The following is a 19,123-nucleotide window of genomic DNA, read 5'->3' on the forward strand; positions in this document are numbered from 1 at the left end:
TTTTTAAAAAAAAAATCTTACAATAAAGGCAATCTGGTAAAAACAGATTTTTTATTATTAATCGAAGTACAAATAATCAAGTTTTTGACAGATACTTGTTTGTACATATATATTCGCAGATTCGAAATGCACACTGTGGTAATAATGTATTCTGATTTATTATTTCACGTATATTAACACTGTCACGAAATGAATAGAATAAATTATTCAACGAATTTTGAATGAGATTCATCGAATTTGAGTTACGCTTAAGAGATGTATTCATATTTAATCTCCGATGGCCTTTCAAATAAATTTAATTATCATATACTGTTTTTTTTTATATATTATCAATTAATCTAAATTGTTCTATGTATAATTTTTGAAATAATTATTATAAGTAACATTTAATGATCGGATAAATTCACTTCAAAAAATATTATATATATATATATATATATATATAAAGGAGAAATAAACACGTCGTGTTTAACTGTTTTTTCATATTTTTATTTTAATAAAAAGATAATAAAAGTTAGTGAGTGATTTATGAAGATAATTGCAAGAATAAAATAATGATGTATGAATGTAATTATAAAGATAAAATGGATATAAAAATGTGTACATAATTTTTTTTTTATTTTTTATATACTAGTTGAAAAAAAAGTACTTTGTTCCTTTATTTTTATTTTTTAAAAATAAGAAGAAAAAATAGTTAAAAAAGTAGTAATAGCAATTTTTTATAGAGAAAGTGACAATAATTATATCTATTAAATGATAATTTAGGAATAAAAAATGTATATACTAAAGGAAATAATTGTCTTTATTAATAGATAAAAATTAATGAAAGAAAAGGCTAGGTTAGAATTCTAGATTCAATGTTAATTTTTAGTTTTCTACATACATGCCGGCAACAAAAAGTTTTTCATCGTGACATTAGTCTTTCATTTATTGCCAACAATAATTTTAAGGAATTGGTTGAGTAGTGGGTAAGTGTGAATTGCTGGGGTAAACAATCAGATATTCTGATATTAACTATACTAATTCTTCGGGGCATTTAATTAATGACATTTATAAATCAAGAAAATCTGGTATATATTATAAAAACTCGATCAAAGAACTTAAAAATTCAGAAAAGATGATAAACTTAATGCCCAGTGCAGCGATGGAGAGAATGTGAGGTCCTAATTAATTAATATGGATTACATATTATGTTATAATATTTATATTAGTTATTTATATTTTGATTGATTCAATATAAAGTGATATAATTCAATGAGTTCATTAGACTGTCAACAGAAAAATTGATATGGGCTTAATGAGTGGAAACCAATTTGGCCCATTAAGAAATAATGGAAACCCTAATAGGTTTAAAACCTAAGGCATGATTGTGATCCCTAATACAACAAATCAAGAAACAGTTTTATCCTCTCCCCATCAGAAGAGAAAGCGAAGGTCCCATAAGGAAGAAAATGATTTGATTGAGGAATGTCATTAAACCAATTGTTCGTGATCGCTGTAAGATTCTACTGCGTGTTGATCAAACTCTATGGATGTAGGTATTCATTAAAACCTCTTCCTAATCTGACATAATGTATTTTGGTGCTCATTTGATATTTTATAAGATTTATTAAAAATTCCAACAAGTGGTATCAGAGCCTTCATTACTGTTAGATTATTGAGATTTAAAGTTGTTTGATATGTATAATATCTGGATCGTTTTAGTTATATGAACCCTAATTTTATTTTGGGGAGAAACTATTTCAATCAATAAAATTGTAAAATCCGTAAATTTTTGAGTTATGGTCATAAAGTTTTTTTCCTTTTTTTTTTCAAATGAATAAAAGACTTCTGCATTTGATTTATGAGTTTGTACACAATTTTTGTTTGTGTTGCATGTGGTTACGTATTATTCTATTTGGGATAAAAGTTTTACGTATCCGGCGTTGGTTTTCTAGAACAATATATATTTCGTGAGCAAGAAAGTTTTCTTTTTTGTTTTATACATATAAGGTTTTCGAAAACTCTTTACGTCAAATACAAAGCGATAGGGACTTATATTTTTATATAAAGTCATTGTGTGCGATTTGTGAATCTATATGTATGTCATTATCATGATGTTTTGTACGTGACACAATTTCATATATATATATATATATATATATATATATATATATATATATATATATATATATATATATATATATATATATATGAATCAATAATAAGGCAATGGTCTTTGTCTTATATGAATAATTTATTGTTTTTCTTTTTGTTTGCCAACTATTTTTCCTTCATGAATCGGTGATAGGCTGATAGTTTATGAAATTTTTTTGTTAGTATAAATTTGTGATAGTATCGTGGTATGTTCATTTCAGATGCGTAATTAGTTTACCATGATGTTGTTTTCAAATATTTACTGCTATCATACTTGGGTGCAAATTTAACCATTACGGATCCTTTTCCATTTATTTGCGTGTCCGGTAATTTTAATTAAATTGATTGAACCATTATGTTGTCAAAGTAACCTCTATTGTGTAAATTAATTTAATTAAATTTTATGGATGTTAGTATGGAATTGTTTATGCGAATTGTGCTCGGCCCAAAGGAAGACACAATTTGATCAAATAATAACATACCTGCGATGATAAATATGTGACAATTATAAAGTTTTTTTTTCGTGAGAATAATAGTTGATCCAAAGAAAGACTATTATTTGTCACAACTAATTGACAATATTTGATCATTGCGTTGAGAGTACCAATTACAAATTGATTTCTCTGTCCAAAGACTAGAATTAATATTGTGATGGGTATCTTGTGATTGATATGTTATGAAAAATATTTGCATGTCTTGTTATATATACTTTATATGACTTGCTTGATTATTTGTGAACATGTTATTAATTTTTGTTTTCTGTTTAGTTAATATTGTTAGTGTTGCAAATGTTACTGCCTAAGTGAATTCTATCCTAATGCTGAATAGGACAAATTTTAAGGTCTGGAAGGAAACCGTAGAAATTGTTTTTGGTTGTATGGATTTGGACTTGGCACTAAGGACAGAATGACCCATTTCCACTCCGGAAACCTCTAATGAGGTAAAAATTGAGAAGTGGGATCAATCCAATCGAATGTGCCTTATGATCATGAAACACTCTATTCCAGAGGCGTTTCGGGGCTCTATTTCTAAGGGTCAAAGTGCAAAGAAATTCCTTGAGGAAATTGAGCAATACTTTGCCAAAAATGAAAAAGCAGAGATGAGTAACCTTTTGGCTAAACTCATCTCCATGAAGTATAAAGGCAAAGGGAACATAAGGGAGTACATTATGGAGATGTCCAATCTCGCATCAAAACTCAAGTCACTTAAGTTAGAGCTTGGTGAAGACCTGCTCGTGCACTTGGTTTTGATCTCACTTCCTACACACTTTGGGCAATTCAAAGTGATCTATAATGCTCAGAAGGACAAATGGTCCCTCAATGAGCTTATATCTCATTGCGTGCAAGAGGAGAGGCTGCAGAGAGATAGGATTGAAAGTGTTCACTTGACTTCGACCTCTCAGAATAAGAAAAGGAAGAAGACTAAGGGTGTTGCGGAAGGGACTTCTTAGCAAAGGAAACAAAAGAAGGATGAGGAATTTACCTGTTACTTCTGCAAGAAGTCGGGATACATGAAGAAAGAGTGTCCCAAGTATGCCGCATGGCGTGTGAAGAAAGGTAAATTTCTTACTCTAGTTTGTTCTGAAGTTAATTTGGCTTTTGTACCTAAAGATACTTGGTGGATAGATTCTGGTGCTACTACTCACATAAGTATGACTATGCAGGGTTGCCTGTGGAGCCAGTCGCCAAGTGATGATGAAAGGTTCATCTTTGTGGGTGATGGCAAGAAGGTTGCAGTGGAAGATATTGGAACTTTTAGATTGTAGTTAAAAACTGGATTTTATTTGGATTTATTTAAGACCTTTGTTTTACCGTCTTTTAGACGGAATTTGATTTCTATTTCTAGTTTGGACAAATTTGGATTTTCTTGTTCATTTGGAAATAATAAAGTTAGTCTCTACCAAAATTCAAATATGGTTGGTTCTGGTTCTTTAATTGATAATCTTTACATGCTTGATGTTGTTAGTTCCTATAATGAAATACTGCAAATAAGTTCACGTGGTACAAAACAAAAGTTGAATGAGGATTTAACCACCTTATGGTATAAGCGTTTAGGCCATATCTCTAAAAAGAGAATTCAGAGACTTGTGTTGGATGAAATTCTTGACCCTTTGGATTTATCAGACTTTGAGGTCTATGTTGAATGGATAAAGGGAAAATGAACAAACATAAGGAAATTAGGTGCCGAAAGAGCTAAAGACGTCTTAGAACTAGTGCATACAAACATTTGTGGTCCTTTTCCTACAACTTCTTGGAATGGACAATATTTCATTACGTTCATAAATGACTACTCTAGATACGGCTACCTATATTTGATACATGAGAAGTCCCAATCCCTAGACCTTTTTAAGACTTTCAAGGCTAAGGCTGAACTTCAACTTGGAAAGAAAATTAAGGCTGTCAAATCTGACCGTGGTGGTGAGTACTATGGCAGATATGATGGATCAGGAGAACAACGTCCAGGACCTTTTGTGCTTTTCCTCAAAGAGTGTGTAATTGTTCCTCAATACACTTTGCCAGAAAAACCTAGCATGAATGGTGTAGCAGAACGAAGAAACTGAACTCTTAAGGATATGGTGAGAAGTGTGATTAGTCATTCTTCTTTGCTAGAGTCACTTTGGGGAGAAGCCTTAGAGATTGCAGTTTACATCTTTAATAGGGTGTCAAGTAAAGCAGTTAACAAAACCCTTATGAACTTTGGACTGGTAAAAGGACAAGCATTAAACATTTGTAGATTTGGGGTTGTTCGGCTGAGGCACACCTTATAGGCCACATGAAAGAAAGTTGGACTCAAGAACAATTAGCTGTTATTTTGTTGGCTATGTTGAACGCTCTCAGGGCTATAAATTTTACAATCCTACCTTAAGATCCTTTTTTGAGACGGGAAATGCAAGATTTCTTGAGGAAGTTGAGTTTAAGAAGGAAGAGAACATAAGGAATGTTGTCTTTGAGGAAGAACCTGTTATTTACAGTGATCAAGTCCTCGTACCTATTACTGTTCAAGACACAACTCCAGTAATAGAAGACAATGTTCAAACTATTTACATTGTTCCAGAACAAGACAAAAATGAGGTTCTCCCTCAAATACCTTTAGAGCAACCTCAACAACCTCAAGAAGTGTCATTAAGGAGATCCATTAGAGAGAGGAGAAGTGTAATCTCAAATGATTATATTATATTTCTCCAAGAACATGAGGATGACGTTAGTTTAACAGAGGATGATCCAATCAACTTCTGTCAAGCTATGTGCAGTTCTATCTCTCAAAAAATGGATTGATGCCATGAAAGATGAGATGAAGTCTATGAAAGACAATGAAGTTTGAGATCTAGTCGAATTGCCTGAAGGTGTGAAACCTATTGGTTGTAAATGGATATTTAAAACCAAGAAGGATTCAAAGGGTAATATCGAGAGATATAAGGCTCGTCTAGTTGCTAAAGGCTTTACGCAGAAGGAAGCCATTGACTATAAAGAAAACTTTTCTCCAGTATCTTCAAAGGATTCTTTTAGAACTATAATGGTACTGGTAGCTCATTTTGACTTAGAGCTACATCAGATGGATGTTAAGACTGCGTTTCTAAATGGTGACATTAAAGAAACAATTTATATGGTGCAACCAGAAAACTTTGTGTTAGGTGACTCAAAGTCCATGGTATGCAAACTAAAGAAATCCATCTATAGTCTCAAACAGGCTTCCCGTCAATGGTATTACAAGTTCCATCAAGTCATTACTTCATATGGTTTCGAGACAAATGTAGTTGATGATTGTGTATATCATAAGTTCAGTGGGAGTAAATACATATTCTTGGTATTATATGTCGATGATATACTGCTTGCTAGCAGAGATATAGGCTTCTTACAGGAGACCAAGAGATTTCTAACAAAAAATTTTGAAATGAAAGATCTTAGGAAAGCTTTTTTTGTGTTAGGTATTAAGATACTACGAGATTGCTCTCAAGGTATCCAAGGGTGTCACAAGAGAGCTATATCGATAAAGTACTTGATAGATTCGGCATGAAAAATAGCAAACCAGGAGATACCCCAATAGTTAAAGGAGACAAATTCAGTCTCAAACAATGCCCCAATAATGACCTTGAAAGAACTGAGATGCAGAAGATTCCCTATGCGTCAGCAGTAGGAAGTCTGATGTATGCTCAAGTTTGTACTCGTCCCGACATAGCATTTGTCGTAGGAGTTCTCGACAGATACTTGAGTAATCCTGGATTGTAGCATTGGAAGGCAGTGAAACGCGTAATGCGTTACTTGAAGAGAACTAAAGGCTACATGCTTACATATCAGAAGTCAAACAATTTGGAGATCATCAAGTACTCAGACTCTGATTTTGCTGGATGTCAAGACATCAAATACTCCATTTCTGGATACATATATATGTTGGTTGGAGGAGCTATCTCTTGGAAGTCTGCTAAACAGACTCTTGTAACTTCTTCAACCATGGCTGCGGAGTTCATTGCTTGTTTTGAGGCATCTAATCACGGGATATGGTTGCGAAACTTTGTCATTAGTTTGCGTGAGGTCGATGGCATTGAAAGACCTTTGAAAATTTATTGTGACAATAACTCTGCAGTTCTTTACTCCAACAACAATAGGAGTACAACCAAGTCAAAATTCATTGACATCAAGTTTCTGGTTGTGAAGGAAAGAGTTCAAAATAGGCAGATTTTCATAGAACATATAAGGATTGATTCCATGCTAGTTGACCCACTTACTAAAGATTTGGTACCTAGAGTTTTTCATGAGCACACTGCTCATATGGGTGTAGTTCCTAACAGTACCTTAGTTTAGTAGGAATCCTATTTATGTTTTATATCTTATGTTTTCTAGATATTTGTATTGTTTGGATTTTCTGTAGAAATAAAGTTGATGTTTATCATTCTATTCTGAGCTTGTTTTGTGTGCAATATTTGTATTGCAGTTTGGATTGATCTCTATAAAGAATAAAGTTTGGACTAGTTGGAAACAAACATGATTAAGATCATATTGTATGTAATTTCCGTGCCGTTTATCCATATTTGATCTATATCATTGAGCATGAGTAACAGTGGTGATCATTGTGGCTTAGTCATGTTGAATTATGATGAAAACTGCAGTGGTTTCCTGTTGCTATATGAGATGAATTAGATTGTATAAAAGGAGTCTAAAAGTAAATAACATATGGTTCCGCGCCTAAAGAATTTTGTGATATAAATGTCTAAGGTTAATATGAAGTCCAAGTGGGAGATTGTTAGAAATTTTATAATTCCTAATTAATTAATATGGGCTACATATTATATTATAACATTTATATTAATTATTTACATTTAGATGGGTTCAATATAAAGTGATCTAATTCAATGAGCCCATTGGACTGCTAACAGAAAATTGATATGGGCTTAATGAGCGGAAACCAGTTTGGCCCATTAGGGGATAATGGGAACCTTAATAGGTTTAAAACCTAAGGCATGGTTGTGGTCCCTAATACACCAAATCAAGAAATAGTTTTCTCCTTTCCCCTTTTGAAGAGAAAACGAAGGTCCCATAAGGAAGAAGGTGATTTGGTTGAGGAATGTTATTAAACCAATTGTTCGTGACCGCTGTAAGATTCCATTGCGTGTTGATCAAGCTCTATGGATCCAGGTATTCCTTAAAGTCTCTTGATAATCTGACGTAATGTATTTTGGTGCTTATTTGGTATTTTATAAGGTTTATTAAAAATTCCAATAGAGAAAATAATTAAAGAAAATTGTCTAATGTTTACAATCTTGAGGGAATATTTAGTGAGCTTTTTAAATTAAAAAATTAGATCGAATAATTTTTGTTAAGGATGAATAGGGTATATATTGTAAAATAAAATTTAACAGATACTAAGTTTATATGGAATTAAGATATTTAATAACGATGCTGGCAAAACACAAAAAAATCATAAGTTAATAACAAATTATTTTTCTATTGTAAAAAAAAAGATATTTCTCCCCTTTTCACGAATTTACATAATTGGCTTATAGAAGTTACACGTTTGGCCATTTGATTTGCAATATAAAGCTAGGTGGATGCATGTTGTATGTCCCAAAGAGAGATGTAGGAAACATGAAGTGACTAGGTCCTAGTTTCAAACAACAGGAGATTTTTGTTTTTGTCAGCATAAAATTTGGTACACATGAGCATTATCATCTAATGGCATCCCATGCCATGACCAAATCCATGAAAATGCCACCCCAACATTCCATCATGTCACGTGAAGTGTTCTATTCCTCCTTCCCACTCTACTAATAAGTCATAGTTTGAATGCACTTATTTTTTCTTTTTGTGTATGTTTGTTATGTAATAATAGTACTAAATGATATCTCTGGAGGACTCATGTCAAAATATCATGTGATATGATTGAAGGGTTAATCTTATTTTTTTACTCTTAAACACGTGGTTATCGTTCAATGTTTATATTTGTGTGTATGAAAAAATATCTATTATAAGATATTAGTCTCTTAAATGAATTTTAGTACTTTAAAGAATTAGTCATTGCCTCCCAAACACATGAGAAGTCAATTGTGGGGGAATTTATCAAGTGAGCTGAGAAAAAAAAAGTTTGATTGGTCTCAACCAATTCATGATCATGTGACAGAAATGGATAATCTAGCAGCAAAGTTGAATGCCATAAGGATGAAAGTATGTGAGTCCTTTCTAGTACAATTTATTTTGAACTCTCTTCCTGCTGAATTTGGCCAATTTCAAGTGAACTATTACATTCTTAAGGAAAAATGGAATTTTCAAGAAATTAAGGCCATGTTAATTCAAGAGGAATGGAGATTAAAGAAAATGAAGGACAACTCAATTCATCTCATGGCTCATGATAGAGCCAGTACTAGCAAGAGCAAGCCAAGTAAGAAGGGCAAAGGAAAATTCAACTTAAAGGTTAAAGATGGAGGAGTCTGTAAGGAAAAGAAGTGCTACTTTTATAGAGAGAGTGGTCACTTCAAGAAGGACTTCTCGAAAAGAAAGAAACAGTTTGAAAAGGAAGGTATATTTTACATATCTGTAAATTTTGAATCAAATCTTGTTGAGGTGCCTAGTGGCTTGATTTTAGAGCAACTACTCATGTGTCACATATTATGCAGGGATTCCTTTCAATCCAAACGATAAAAGGAACTGAAAAGTTTCTCTACATGGGAAACAAAATGAAGGCAAGAATAGAGGCCATTGGAACATACAAATTAATCTTGGACATTGGGTGTCATGTAGATTTGGAAGGATGTCTCTATGTACCTGGATGTGCTAGAAATTTAGTATATGTAGCAAAGTTGGACCGATTAGGATTTAGTTTCAAGATTGAAAACAAAGCATTTTCTATGTTTAAGAATATGTACTATAATGGACCTGGTACTTTAGTAGATGGCTTGTATTATTTCAATCTTGATATAAAGTTTAAAGAATTCTTGTTTAATGTTGAATGTGATGTTAGTAGCAAGTGTAATGTGCATAATGATAGTTCTACTTATTTGTGGCATGAAAGATTAGGTCATATTTCTAAAGAAAGGGCAATGAGGTTAATGAAAAAAATGAAATTTTACCTCAATTGGATTTTAGTGATTGGGATATATGTTTAGATTGTATTGAAGGAAAACAAACTAAACAAATATCAAAGGATTATGCTATAAGAAGTAATGAACTTTTAGAATTGATACACACTGATATTTGTGGACCTTTTGACGTTCCATCTTGGGGTGGTGAAAAGTATTTCATTGCCTTTATTGATGACTTTTCATGTTATTGTTATTTATATCTTCTGCATGAAAGGTCTCAATCAGTGGATGTCTTAATGGTATTCATTGATGAGGTGGAAAGACAGTTAGATAGAAAGTGAAAGTTGTAACGTTTGATAGAGGTGGTGAATTTTATGGCAAATTTAATGAAAGTGGACAATGTCTAGGTCCATTTGCATAGTTCCTTGAAAGTATATGCATATGTGCACAATATACTATGCCTAGCACACTACAACAAAATGGTGTGGCTGAAAGGTGGAATCGTACTCTAATGGATATGGTTAGGTCTATGCTGAGTTATAGTACTATACCTTTATCTTTGTGGATGCATGCATTAAAGACCATTGTGTATCTACATAATAGGGTTCGTAGTAAGGTAGTTCCTAAGACCCCTTATGAACTATGGACAGGAAGGAAACCTAGTTTAAGGCATCTCCATGTTTGGGGTTGTCTAGCAGAAGTAAAGGTGTATAATCCACATGAAAAGAAGTTTGGTGCAAGAACCATTAGTGGTTTCTTCATTGGGTATCCTGAAAAGTCTAAAGATTATAGATTCTATTGTCCTAACCATAGCACAAGAATAGTTGAGTCTGGTAATGCTAGGTTCATTGAGAATGGTCAATTCAATGGGAGTGAGAAATCACAAAAGGTGGATATTGTAGAGACTCATGGTGAATCTTCTTCACCTATAGTTTCTCATGAAAATGTTTTTCCTTTGGTTGTATTACAGTCAAACAACACCCATAGGCAACGTAATAACGTTAATAACCCACAAGATGAACACATAGGTAATGAACCAAAAGACAATGTGCAAGTCACAAATGAACAAGTGATAGAAGAGTGATAATTTCTATTCAAGAGCACAAAATGCATCAAAAAGTAGATGAAAAGTAGCAATGTGCCTCCAATTTTATGGTTTCTTGTGTGAGATTTGTTAAATAACTGATTTCTTGTGAGTTTTATATAGTGGAGGCTTCACCTTGATGATTAATAGTGTTTTCAATTGAATTTTTTAGGTTTTAAGCAAGGAAGATTGGAAGTGCATCTTGAAAGGTTGCGCTCAGCGCGCAATGTTCACTAAGTGGGGGGAATCCACTCAACACCAAGGCAACTCGCCCAGTGCGATGAAGAACCCTAGAGAATACAAAGTCAGAGAGCATCGCGCAAATAGCTCGCCTAGTGAAGCTTTTGTCGCTTCTCGCGCTTAGCACGTCCACGTTCGCTCAGTGCCCAGTCACTAACTCTCACTCAATGAGATATTGCTCGCTGAGCGCACATTCGTAAATTGAGAAGCCCAAAAGTCTTTAAAGTAGGAAGAAAGGGGGAGAGGAAATGACACATGCAGAGTGAGTGACGAAAAACAAAGTGCTAAGGCTGAAAGAAGACAAGCTACCTGCTTTCCTCCCATTTTTGCTTGAGTACTCCATTTCCTCCTTGTATTTCCATTGTAGTTGAGCTCTTTATGTTAATGGAAGGCTAAACACTCCATTGTTGGGGAGTTTTCCACTGAGGACTCTTAATGTAAAAATTCTAACTATCTATTTAATATTATTGCTAGTGTCTTTGCTTCTATCTGTGGTTATTTTCATATTTGTGGCCTGATCATCCATTTATATGTTTTGTTAGGATTTAAGTGTTGGAAAAAGCTATCAATCCTTATAACTTGGTACAACAGCTAAAATTCTTCATTTCTAGGAATAGTGTGAAGTAATTTAGTACAGTTTGCATCTAATTTGTCATGCGACCCGCTTAGACTGAATTCGTTGAGGAATCAAGGATGAAACTAGGAGGGTTAGGCTCTTTCATGTGAGGAATTGCAGTTAGAGTAAATTTATAGGTGCAAGTAACATTAGGATAATATTAAATAGAGAAAAACTTTTATAATCACGTCAAGAGAGGGTTCAGTAGAATACTCCCCGACATATTCAACTTGGTATTTGTTTCGTTCACTAAACTCATCATTTATTTATAGTATTCATTCTTAATTTAGAAAATTGTTATAGTTTACTTTATGACATGAATGAATTGCTGAATTTCACATTACTCCAACTATAAATTGTTTACAAACTGAATATGTGTCATTGATGTACAAGAAATTTCTTATGGATATGATACTCAGTCTTACCATTTTAATTACTACTCGGACGAATTAGTGCACTTGCCAATGAGTGAACAAAGAGGCGCAAGAAATAGCACTAAAGAGGTCTAAAAGGCAAAAGATGTCAGCTATTTCAAGCGATTATGTTGTGTATTCACTTGAGCATGAATGTGAATTGAGCATTGATGAAGATTCAGTCTCATTTAGACAAGCCATGGAAAGTGACTATTCTAAAAAGTGGCTCAATGAGATGAAAGAAGAGTTGAAATCAATGGATGACAATAAAGTATGGAATCTAGTTGAATTGCCTGAAGGTTCTAAATGAGTTGGTTGTAAATGGGTCTTTAAGACCAAACATGACTTAAAAGGAAATATTGAAAGGTATAAAGCAAGACTCGTCGCAAAGATTTCACTCAAAAAGATGGCATTCACTACAAAGAAATCTTTTCTCCAGTTTCTAAGAAGGACTCTTTGAGTAATGTGTTGGCTTTGGTGGCTCATTATGATTTAGAGATTCACCAAATGGATGTAAAAACTACCTTTTTAAATGGTGACCTAGAATAAGAGGTTTATATGAACCAACCTGAAGGGTTTGTTTCTATTGGAAAGGAAAATATGGTGTGTAAATTAAAGAAATCAATATATGGACTAAAACAGGATTTCAGATATGGTATCTTAAGTTTAATGATACTATTACGTTGTATGGTTATGTAGAGAACACTGTTGATCGGTGTACCTACATGAAGGGCAGCGGGAACAAATTTGTAATTTTAGTCTTATATGTTGATGATATTTTGCTTGCTACTAATGATATTGCTATGCTACATGATGTAAAGAAGTATCTCTCTAATAACTTTGAAATAAAAGATATAGGTGAGACATCTTATGTGATAGGAATAGAAATATTTCGTGATAGATCACAAGAATTGTTGGGATTGTTTCAGAAAGGATATATCAATAAAGTTTTAGAGATATTCAGAATTGAAAAATACTTTACAGGATTATTCCAATACAAAAAGGGGACAAGTTTAGTCAAATGCAATGTCCCAGAAATGAATTAGAACGAAAGGAAATGAAACATATCCCTTATGCATTAGTTGTTGGGAGCTTGATGTATACTTAAACATGTACACGACGAATATTAGCTTTGCCATATGAATGTTGGGCCGATATCAAAGCAATCCTAGAATAGATCACTGGAAAGCTACAAAGAAAGTTCTTAGGTACTTACAAGGCACAAAGGATTACATGCTCACATAAAGGAGGTCAGATCACTTTGAAGTGATTGGCTACTCAGATTCAGATTATGCTAAATGCGTGGACTCAAGGAAGTCTACATTTGGGTACATCTTCCTTTTGGCTGGAGGAGCAGTGTCATGGAAAAGTGCAAAATAATCATTGATTGTCACTTCTACCATGGAGGTTGATTGGCCTATTAAGTTGTTAGACCCTTTTTATAGTTTAACCATGATGCTTGCAAGTGCCATCTCAAGGTAGTTCAATCCATTGACAAAAAGGTATGCAAGAGCAATGATGACACAGGACAATGTCACTCTTACAGCAAATCAAACATTGTAATCTGAGAAAAGACACTATTAAAAAAACAATTTTTTAAGACACACATTTTAAGGTAGTTTTTAAAAATTGTTTTAGAATATCATGTGGTAAATAACAAAAAATTTATGACAACGATTTTATAATGTCACTCTTATAACAAATCAAACATTGTAATTTGAGAAAAGACACTATTAAAAAAATAATTTTTTAAGACACATTTTAAGATAGTTTTTGAAAATTGTTTTTGAATATCATGTGCTAAATAACAAAAAATTTATGACAACGATTTTATAAAAATTGTAGTGTTGAAAAGATGATTTTGTTAAAACCGTCCATGAAATTATTCTCCTCCATCCTTCTTAAAAATCTTCAAAGATGGCAAAGGGAGAGTCATCAAATTGAAATGTCAATTAGGGTTAAGAGCGCATTCTGCTTCTCCTTCGCCGCCACATTCGCCTTCAATTTATTGTACTCTGACATCACATTCAATATCTCGTCGACAATCTCCCCGGACCGTTTCCACAGTGTCGGTAGAGCCTCCCATTAGTCTCTTTCCGCAGCCCTTCCTTCTTCGATTTCACAGCCTCCAGCGTTGCCTCCGCCTCGCTCACGTCGCCATTCCCGTTCTGAACCTCGTCAATGGTTTTCAACAGAAACGACATCGTCTCAAGCAGCCTATCGGTGTAGTCTGAGTATCGGTGACTCTTGGCTCTCTCTTTCTCCACGGTGCCTCTCTTTGCCCAATAAGTCCATGGAGCTGCAATTGCAAATGCAGGAGGAGGAGCGTGGAATGCAGCGAGTGCGGAGAAACCAACGACGAAGCAGAATAATGCGTGAATGAGGTCTTTAGAGACAATGTTGTCGTTCGAGGAGGGTGAGGGTGTGGGTGTGGACCTTGAGGCGAAGGTGAGTGATGGAGTGAGGGTGATGGGAGCGAGTGAGAGTGTGGTTCGTGGTGTTCGGTGAGGGTTGTTGGAGATGAATGTTTGGTTTGGAATGGGGCGAATGGAAGTGAAAAGTGGACGCTCGGGGAAATGAAGTGGTGAGCGAAGTGGAGAAAAAGCCATGGTTGAGTTTAGAGAAGAGGAGTGAGGGAGAAAGAGATAGACATTGAAATTGAAGTGGAGTAGGTTTTCCTACCATAATTTTCCACAGCTATTTTCTTTTTTGTTTCTTCTGTGATAAATTCTAATAACAAGCATCAGATCTAACTGAAATGAGTGTTGCATAGATAAAGTGGTTGGATAATGGCCTCCCAGCTAAACTTTTGGGAAAAATTGACTTTGACATTCCATGATCAAAGTGTTTTTTATTTTTTGTGCATTGAAAAATTAGTTTTTCTAAAATGTGATCTAATGAGGACGATGTTGTATTATTTTATTCTCTAAAATGGTAATGTGATATAATTTGACACTTGTTTTTTAAGTAATTTTCTCACAATTATGTGGTCCTATTTGCAATGGCAGCAACTTTTGTCTTTCCAGCAAGCTCTTTGCCTCAGCTTGGTTAACAACAATCAACACAGTAAGAAATGGAGCAATCTTTGCATTTCTATTTTGACATGCCTTTTCTATTTTACTCCCAAAAAGAAACAATAGCATCCTTTTATTACTGCTAACTAGGTAGTGTTATTTATAGTTTTTCTGAATTAACCCAAATTACCAAAAAAAAAGTTTCAATAGATACCAGACAGCAAAAGAAGAACACAGGATAAGGTCCCCTCACAGAGAGTAACTTCTCTCAATACACAATACACTGGCCTCTCAATCACACCGAAAATACAATACTCAATGCAGAAACTGACACACCATATGCATAAGAGAGACACATGCATAACTGTGGAAATGTTACCAAACACATAGCTGCACTATAGATAACATTAATCATAGTACATGTTAACTGTAAAAGGTAACATATTGCATATAATTAGGTATCAGCCTCCATTACCAACTGACCAGGTGAAGGCTGCTACAGATTTTGATTATGAAGGAGTTAGGTATACATGTAAGGTGCTTTTTTCCCCATTTGATAGTTATACTTTGTTCTCATATCATGAAACATAATGAATCATCTTCTACTCTCCTATCTAAGCTAACCACCCAAATAATTATTCAAATAACTTCTCTTAACCAGCTCAAACAGGTGGAGGCACTGGTATGCAAGAGAACTCTGATTTCTTTTTTTGTTTCTGTTTAGTACTAGAAACTATGCTAAGTTAGTCTTGTTTGGAATATTTTTTGTGTCTATGGTTTTGCATTGGCAATTCAAATTGCTTGACTATCATGTAGGATCATTTGCTGGTACTTGATTTAGTTTGAATTATAATTTTTGAATTTGTTGAACATTATAATGTGATTAGGTTTCCTCTTGTACTTGTTCTTTGCATTTGTGATCAGCTGGAACCATTGCACTATTACCATGTTTTATGGTTGACATTTGGCAGCATGTGAAGTAGCAAGTTTTGATTGCATACAAAATGTATCTTAGGATTTAGCTGTAGTCACTTGCATTTATGATTTGGATTAAGTAATAAAAGGAAATGAGTGTTCTCTAATTGTTATATCCCAAGATAGTTCCCTCTGGCATTCAAGACTCATAAACTTGAAGTTCTCAACATCTAGTTTATGCCAACTGAATATCAGCTGAGCATTGCTCCCAATGGAGGACATGAACATTAGATGATCCAGCAGTTGTCCCGTGTACGCTCTATTATAAAATTTATTTTATTATTCAAAATATTTTGTGATTAAACTTATTTATGCTTTGAAGAATAAGGATACTGTGAATGCTAGTTATGAAAGAACAAGGAACAGTGCACCGTTAATAGCTAATGATTTACGGGCTGATTTTTTTCCAGCTACTGGTCTTAAGATAGAAGAATATAAGGTAAGTTATGATACTGAATAATGCGGAAATAATTTGGGTATTATTAAAATAATACTTAATTCTTTATGTTTAAAATTAAGTATTAATAATTTGTTATTTTTTAGATTTCAATTCTAGTGATTATCTCCGGGAAGCTTTGACCGTGTTCATATCTTAAATATATCATCCAGCAGGCCTTGATCACACCTTTCATCTCTTTTTGGTTTTGGTTTTGATGTTTTTTAGCTAGTTTAAGTCATGTGCATGGACATGGATTTGTGCTTACATGTGTGCATGGTTTCAGCCTACAGCCTTTGGATATTGGCAATTTGGACTTATGGTATATGCTACTGAGAATGAAAGCAAGTCCTCATCATACGAAGGTTATGATGATTCAAAAATAACTGAAAAGCAAACATGGTAATGCTAACTTATTATTTGTTTTGTTGATTATTTTATGAATTTAAATTTACTTTCTAAGTTTCTAGTGCTAGCTATAATAGGGCATTTATAGTACAACAAATACTAATCAGATAGAGAACCTTTATGGGGAGGGGATAGGATTCCCTTAAGTGTGTGCTAGCTAGCTTGCTTGTTTCTCTCTGCGTAGCTGTACCTGAAAGGCTGAAACACATCAAATACCTGACAAACATGCAAAGACGGTTCATGTAAATCTGCTATTTTCTTTTATCTCTCTACATCACTAATCTGGATTGTTCAGGGCTGGCCGTTTGATGTTTTTATATCAATTCAATTAGGGTTTTGCTTTGGTTCAGAACTATCTTTACTCCTTTTTATTTAAATATTTTGCCTCGGGATAGTGTTATCATGAATAGGTGAATTTAGCATACTGTCGAATCTATAATTATGTCGGTCTCTTGTATAAGTATAACTGTTATGCATTATAAGAAATAAAAAAGGAGCTTTTCTATCCTAGAAGTGTAATGTTAGTTATATGCTTTGAGGTTTATTGTTGTAAGTTTCATTTCCTCCTTGATATTTTTTATATGCTGTGTTGATCTTCTTATTTCAGGAATTAGAGAAGTTTTTAGATGTCTTAAAACATTCACATGAATTGCTAGAGATCTTTCTGTAGACTCTTTTAGTCTCATGTTGAATGAGATGCAAGAGAACATTCCCTTGTATCATTTTCTAGTCGACTAGCCTCACAGTTTTGTCCCTTTGAACTCTAAAGATGTACTTTAATTTAGATGTCTCCTTGTTATTTTTTTAATATTGAATCCTCATATTGAAAGTTTGAAACCACTATTTGAATGGTAAGAATAATTTCATGACTTGATCTGTTTCCTGCAATTTCATTGATCTATTTCTTCATGTATGCTAGATTTGGTCTGAGATGCAAAGTGATTTTTTGCCAAATTTCATTCTCTGCAATACTACTCAACGTTTTATCAGATCATCAAGGGTTGTTCTTGTTCAAAAGCCATTTGTCCAGCCATTTCTACCCTCTGCGAAGCCTAGTTTCTATTGTGGTACTCAAGTAAGCATTCCTCTTACTGCCTTTAATGGTACAAACCTTATTTATAGATTGGCACACATACATATTGGATGCTTATAGTTTGCATATGTCTATATTCATTGATATTATAAAATTAAGGCGTGGCTCACTAACTACGTAAATGGGTGCTATTGCTAGATTACTTTGCTTGAACCAATGATTACAACATTACAAGACTCTTTGCCAAAATCATTTGTATAGTCTGGTGCCAAATCACTCGGTATAATTATCATGAATCTTTCATCTCTAAATTTTGATTGTAAAAATGTTGTGTTCCTTTAATTAATGTTATTATTATTAGTATTTTTTGCACGTCAAAATATATCATAAATGTTATTGACTGTTTATTTATGTTTCTTGTTAATATTATGTTATAGACTTTATATTTTCATATATCTTATTTAAGCCCATTAGGTTTTTAGTCTAGACTTTATATTTTCATATAGGTCTTTATTTCTTTACTTTATTTACTTTGGTTCATTCTTTTTGCTTCTCTTGTCTACAAAATTGTTTTAAAATGTGTCAACACCAGAGACAAATCATAACCACAATACTAAAGCTTTTAAAATCAGAAATAGAGGGCCCGACAAAGACAAGGTGGTCCAAAACAATGAAAGTGTGGCTAATTGACCTCAAAGGGTTATATTTATAAACTTATTACCTAATAGGGTCTGTTTCAAAACTTATTCACTAGGGGATCCCTTTTTATAAGTATTTTGCCATCCGAATTGGCGAAACAACATGAACAGTGGTGTTTCTTCATTGTGGCTGGCGAAATAGGGGTACGATGGGGGTGTTTCACCATTGTGGCTAGCGAAATAGGGGTAGGGGTTGGGTTTTGCCATTGTAGCTGGCGAAACCAATAAAGGAAAGCGCAATTTTTATTAATCCATTTGGCATGAAAGGCACGTGGGCATGATGGGAAAGGAAACTCAAAAATGGAATAAAACAACAAAAAAGCAGAAATTGCGTGGACAACATTCTCATGTGAATACAACATCTAGTGTAAACTTTTACAAATAATAAAATATGAATTTATTTATTTTTCTCTAAAAGAAGTTTATTTTTTATGAATTTTATTTTCAATAAATTAATTTAATGTATCTTATCTTTTTTTAAAAAAAACTGTAAATTTTATCTTTTTTAGTTTAACTAATGTCACACTCTAAAAGTTATGAATAAAATTAATAAAAAGTAA

At 33.5% G+C, this 19,123-nt stretch overlaps 1 protein-coding gene across 1 annotated transcript; it reads left to right on the forward strand.

Moving 5' to 3' along the window:
- Positions 1 to 3,124: 3,124 nt before the first annotated feature.
- On the forward strand, positions 3,125 to 3,586 carry LOC113002181 (uncharacterized). Its single transcript, XM_026129228.1, has one exon. It carries the CDS (start codon positions 3,125 to 3,127, stop codon positions 3,584 to 3,586), a length of 462 nt encoding a protein of 153 aa, XP_025985013.1.
- Positions 3,587 to 19,123: the final 15,537 nt, after the last annotated feature.

Source organism: Glycine max, chromosome 1 (genome assembly GCF_000004515.6).
Source record: "Glycine max cultivar Williams 82 chromosome 1, Glycine_max_v4.0, whole genome shotgun sequence".
Taxonomy (NCBI): Eukaryota; Viridiplantae; Streptophyta; class Magnoliopsida; order Fabales; family Fabaceae; genus Glycine; species Glycine max.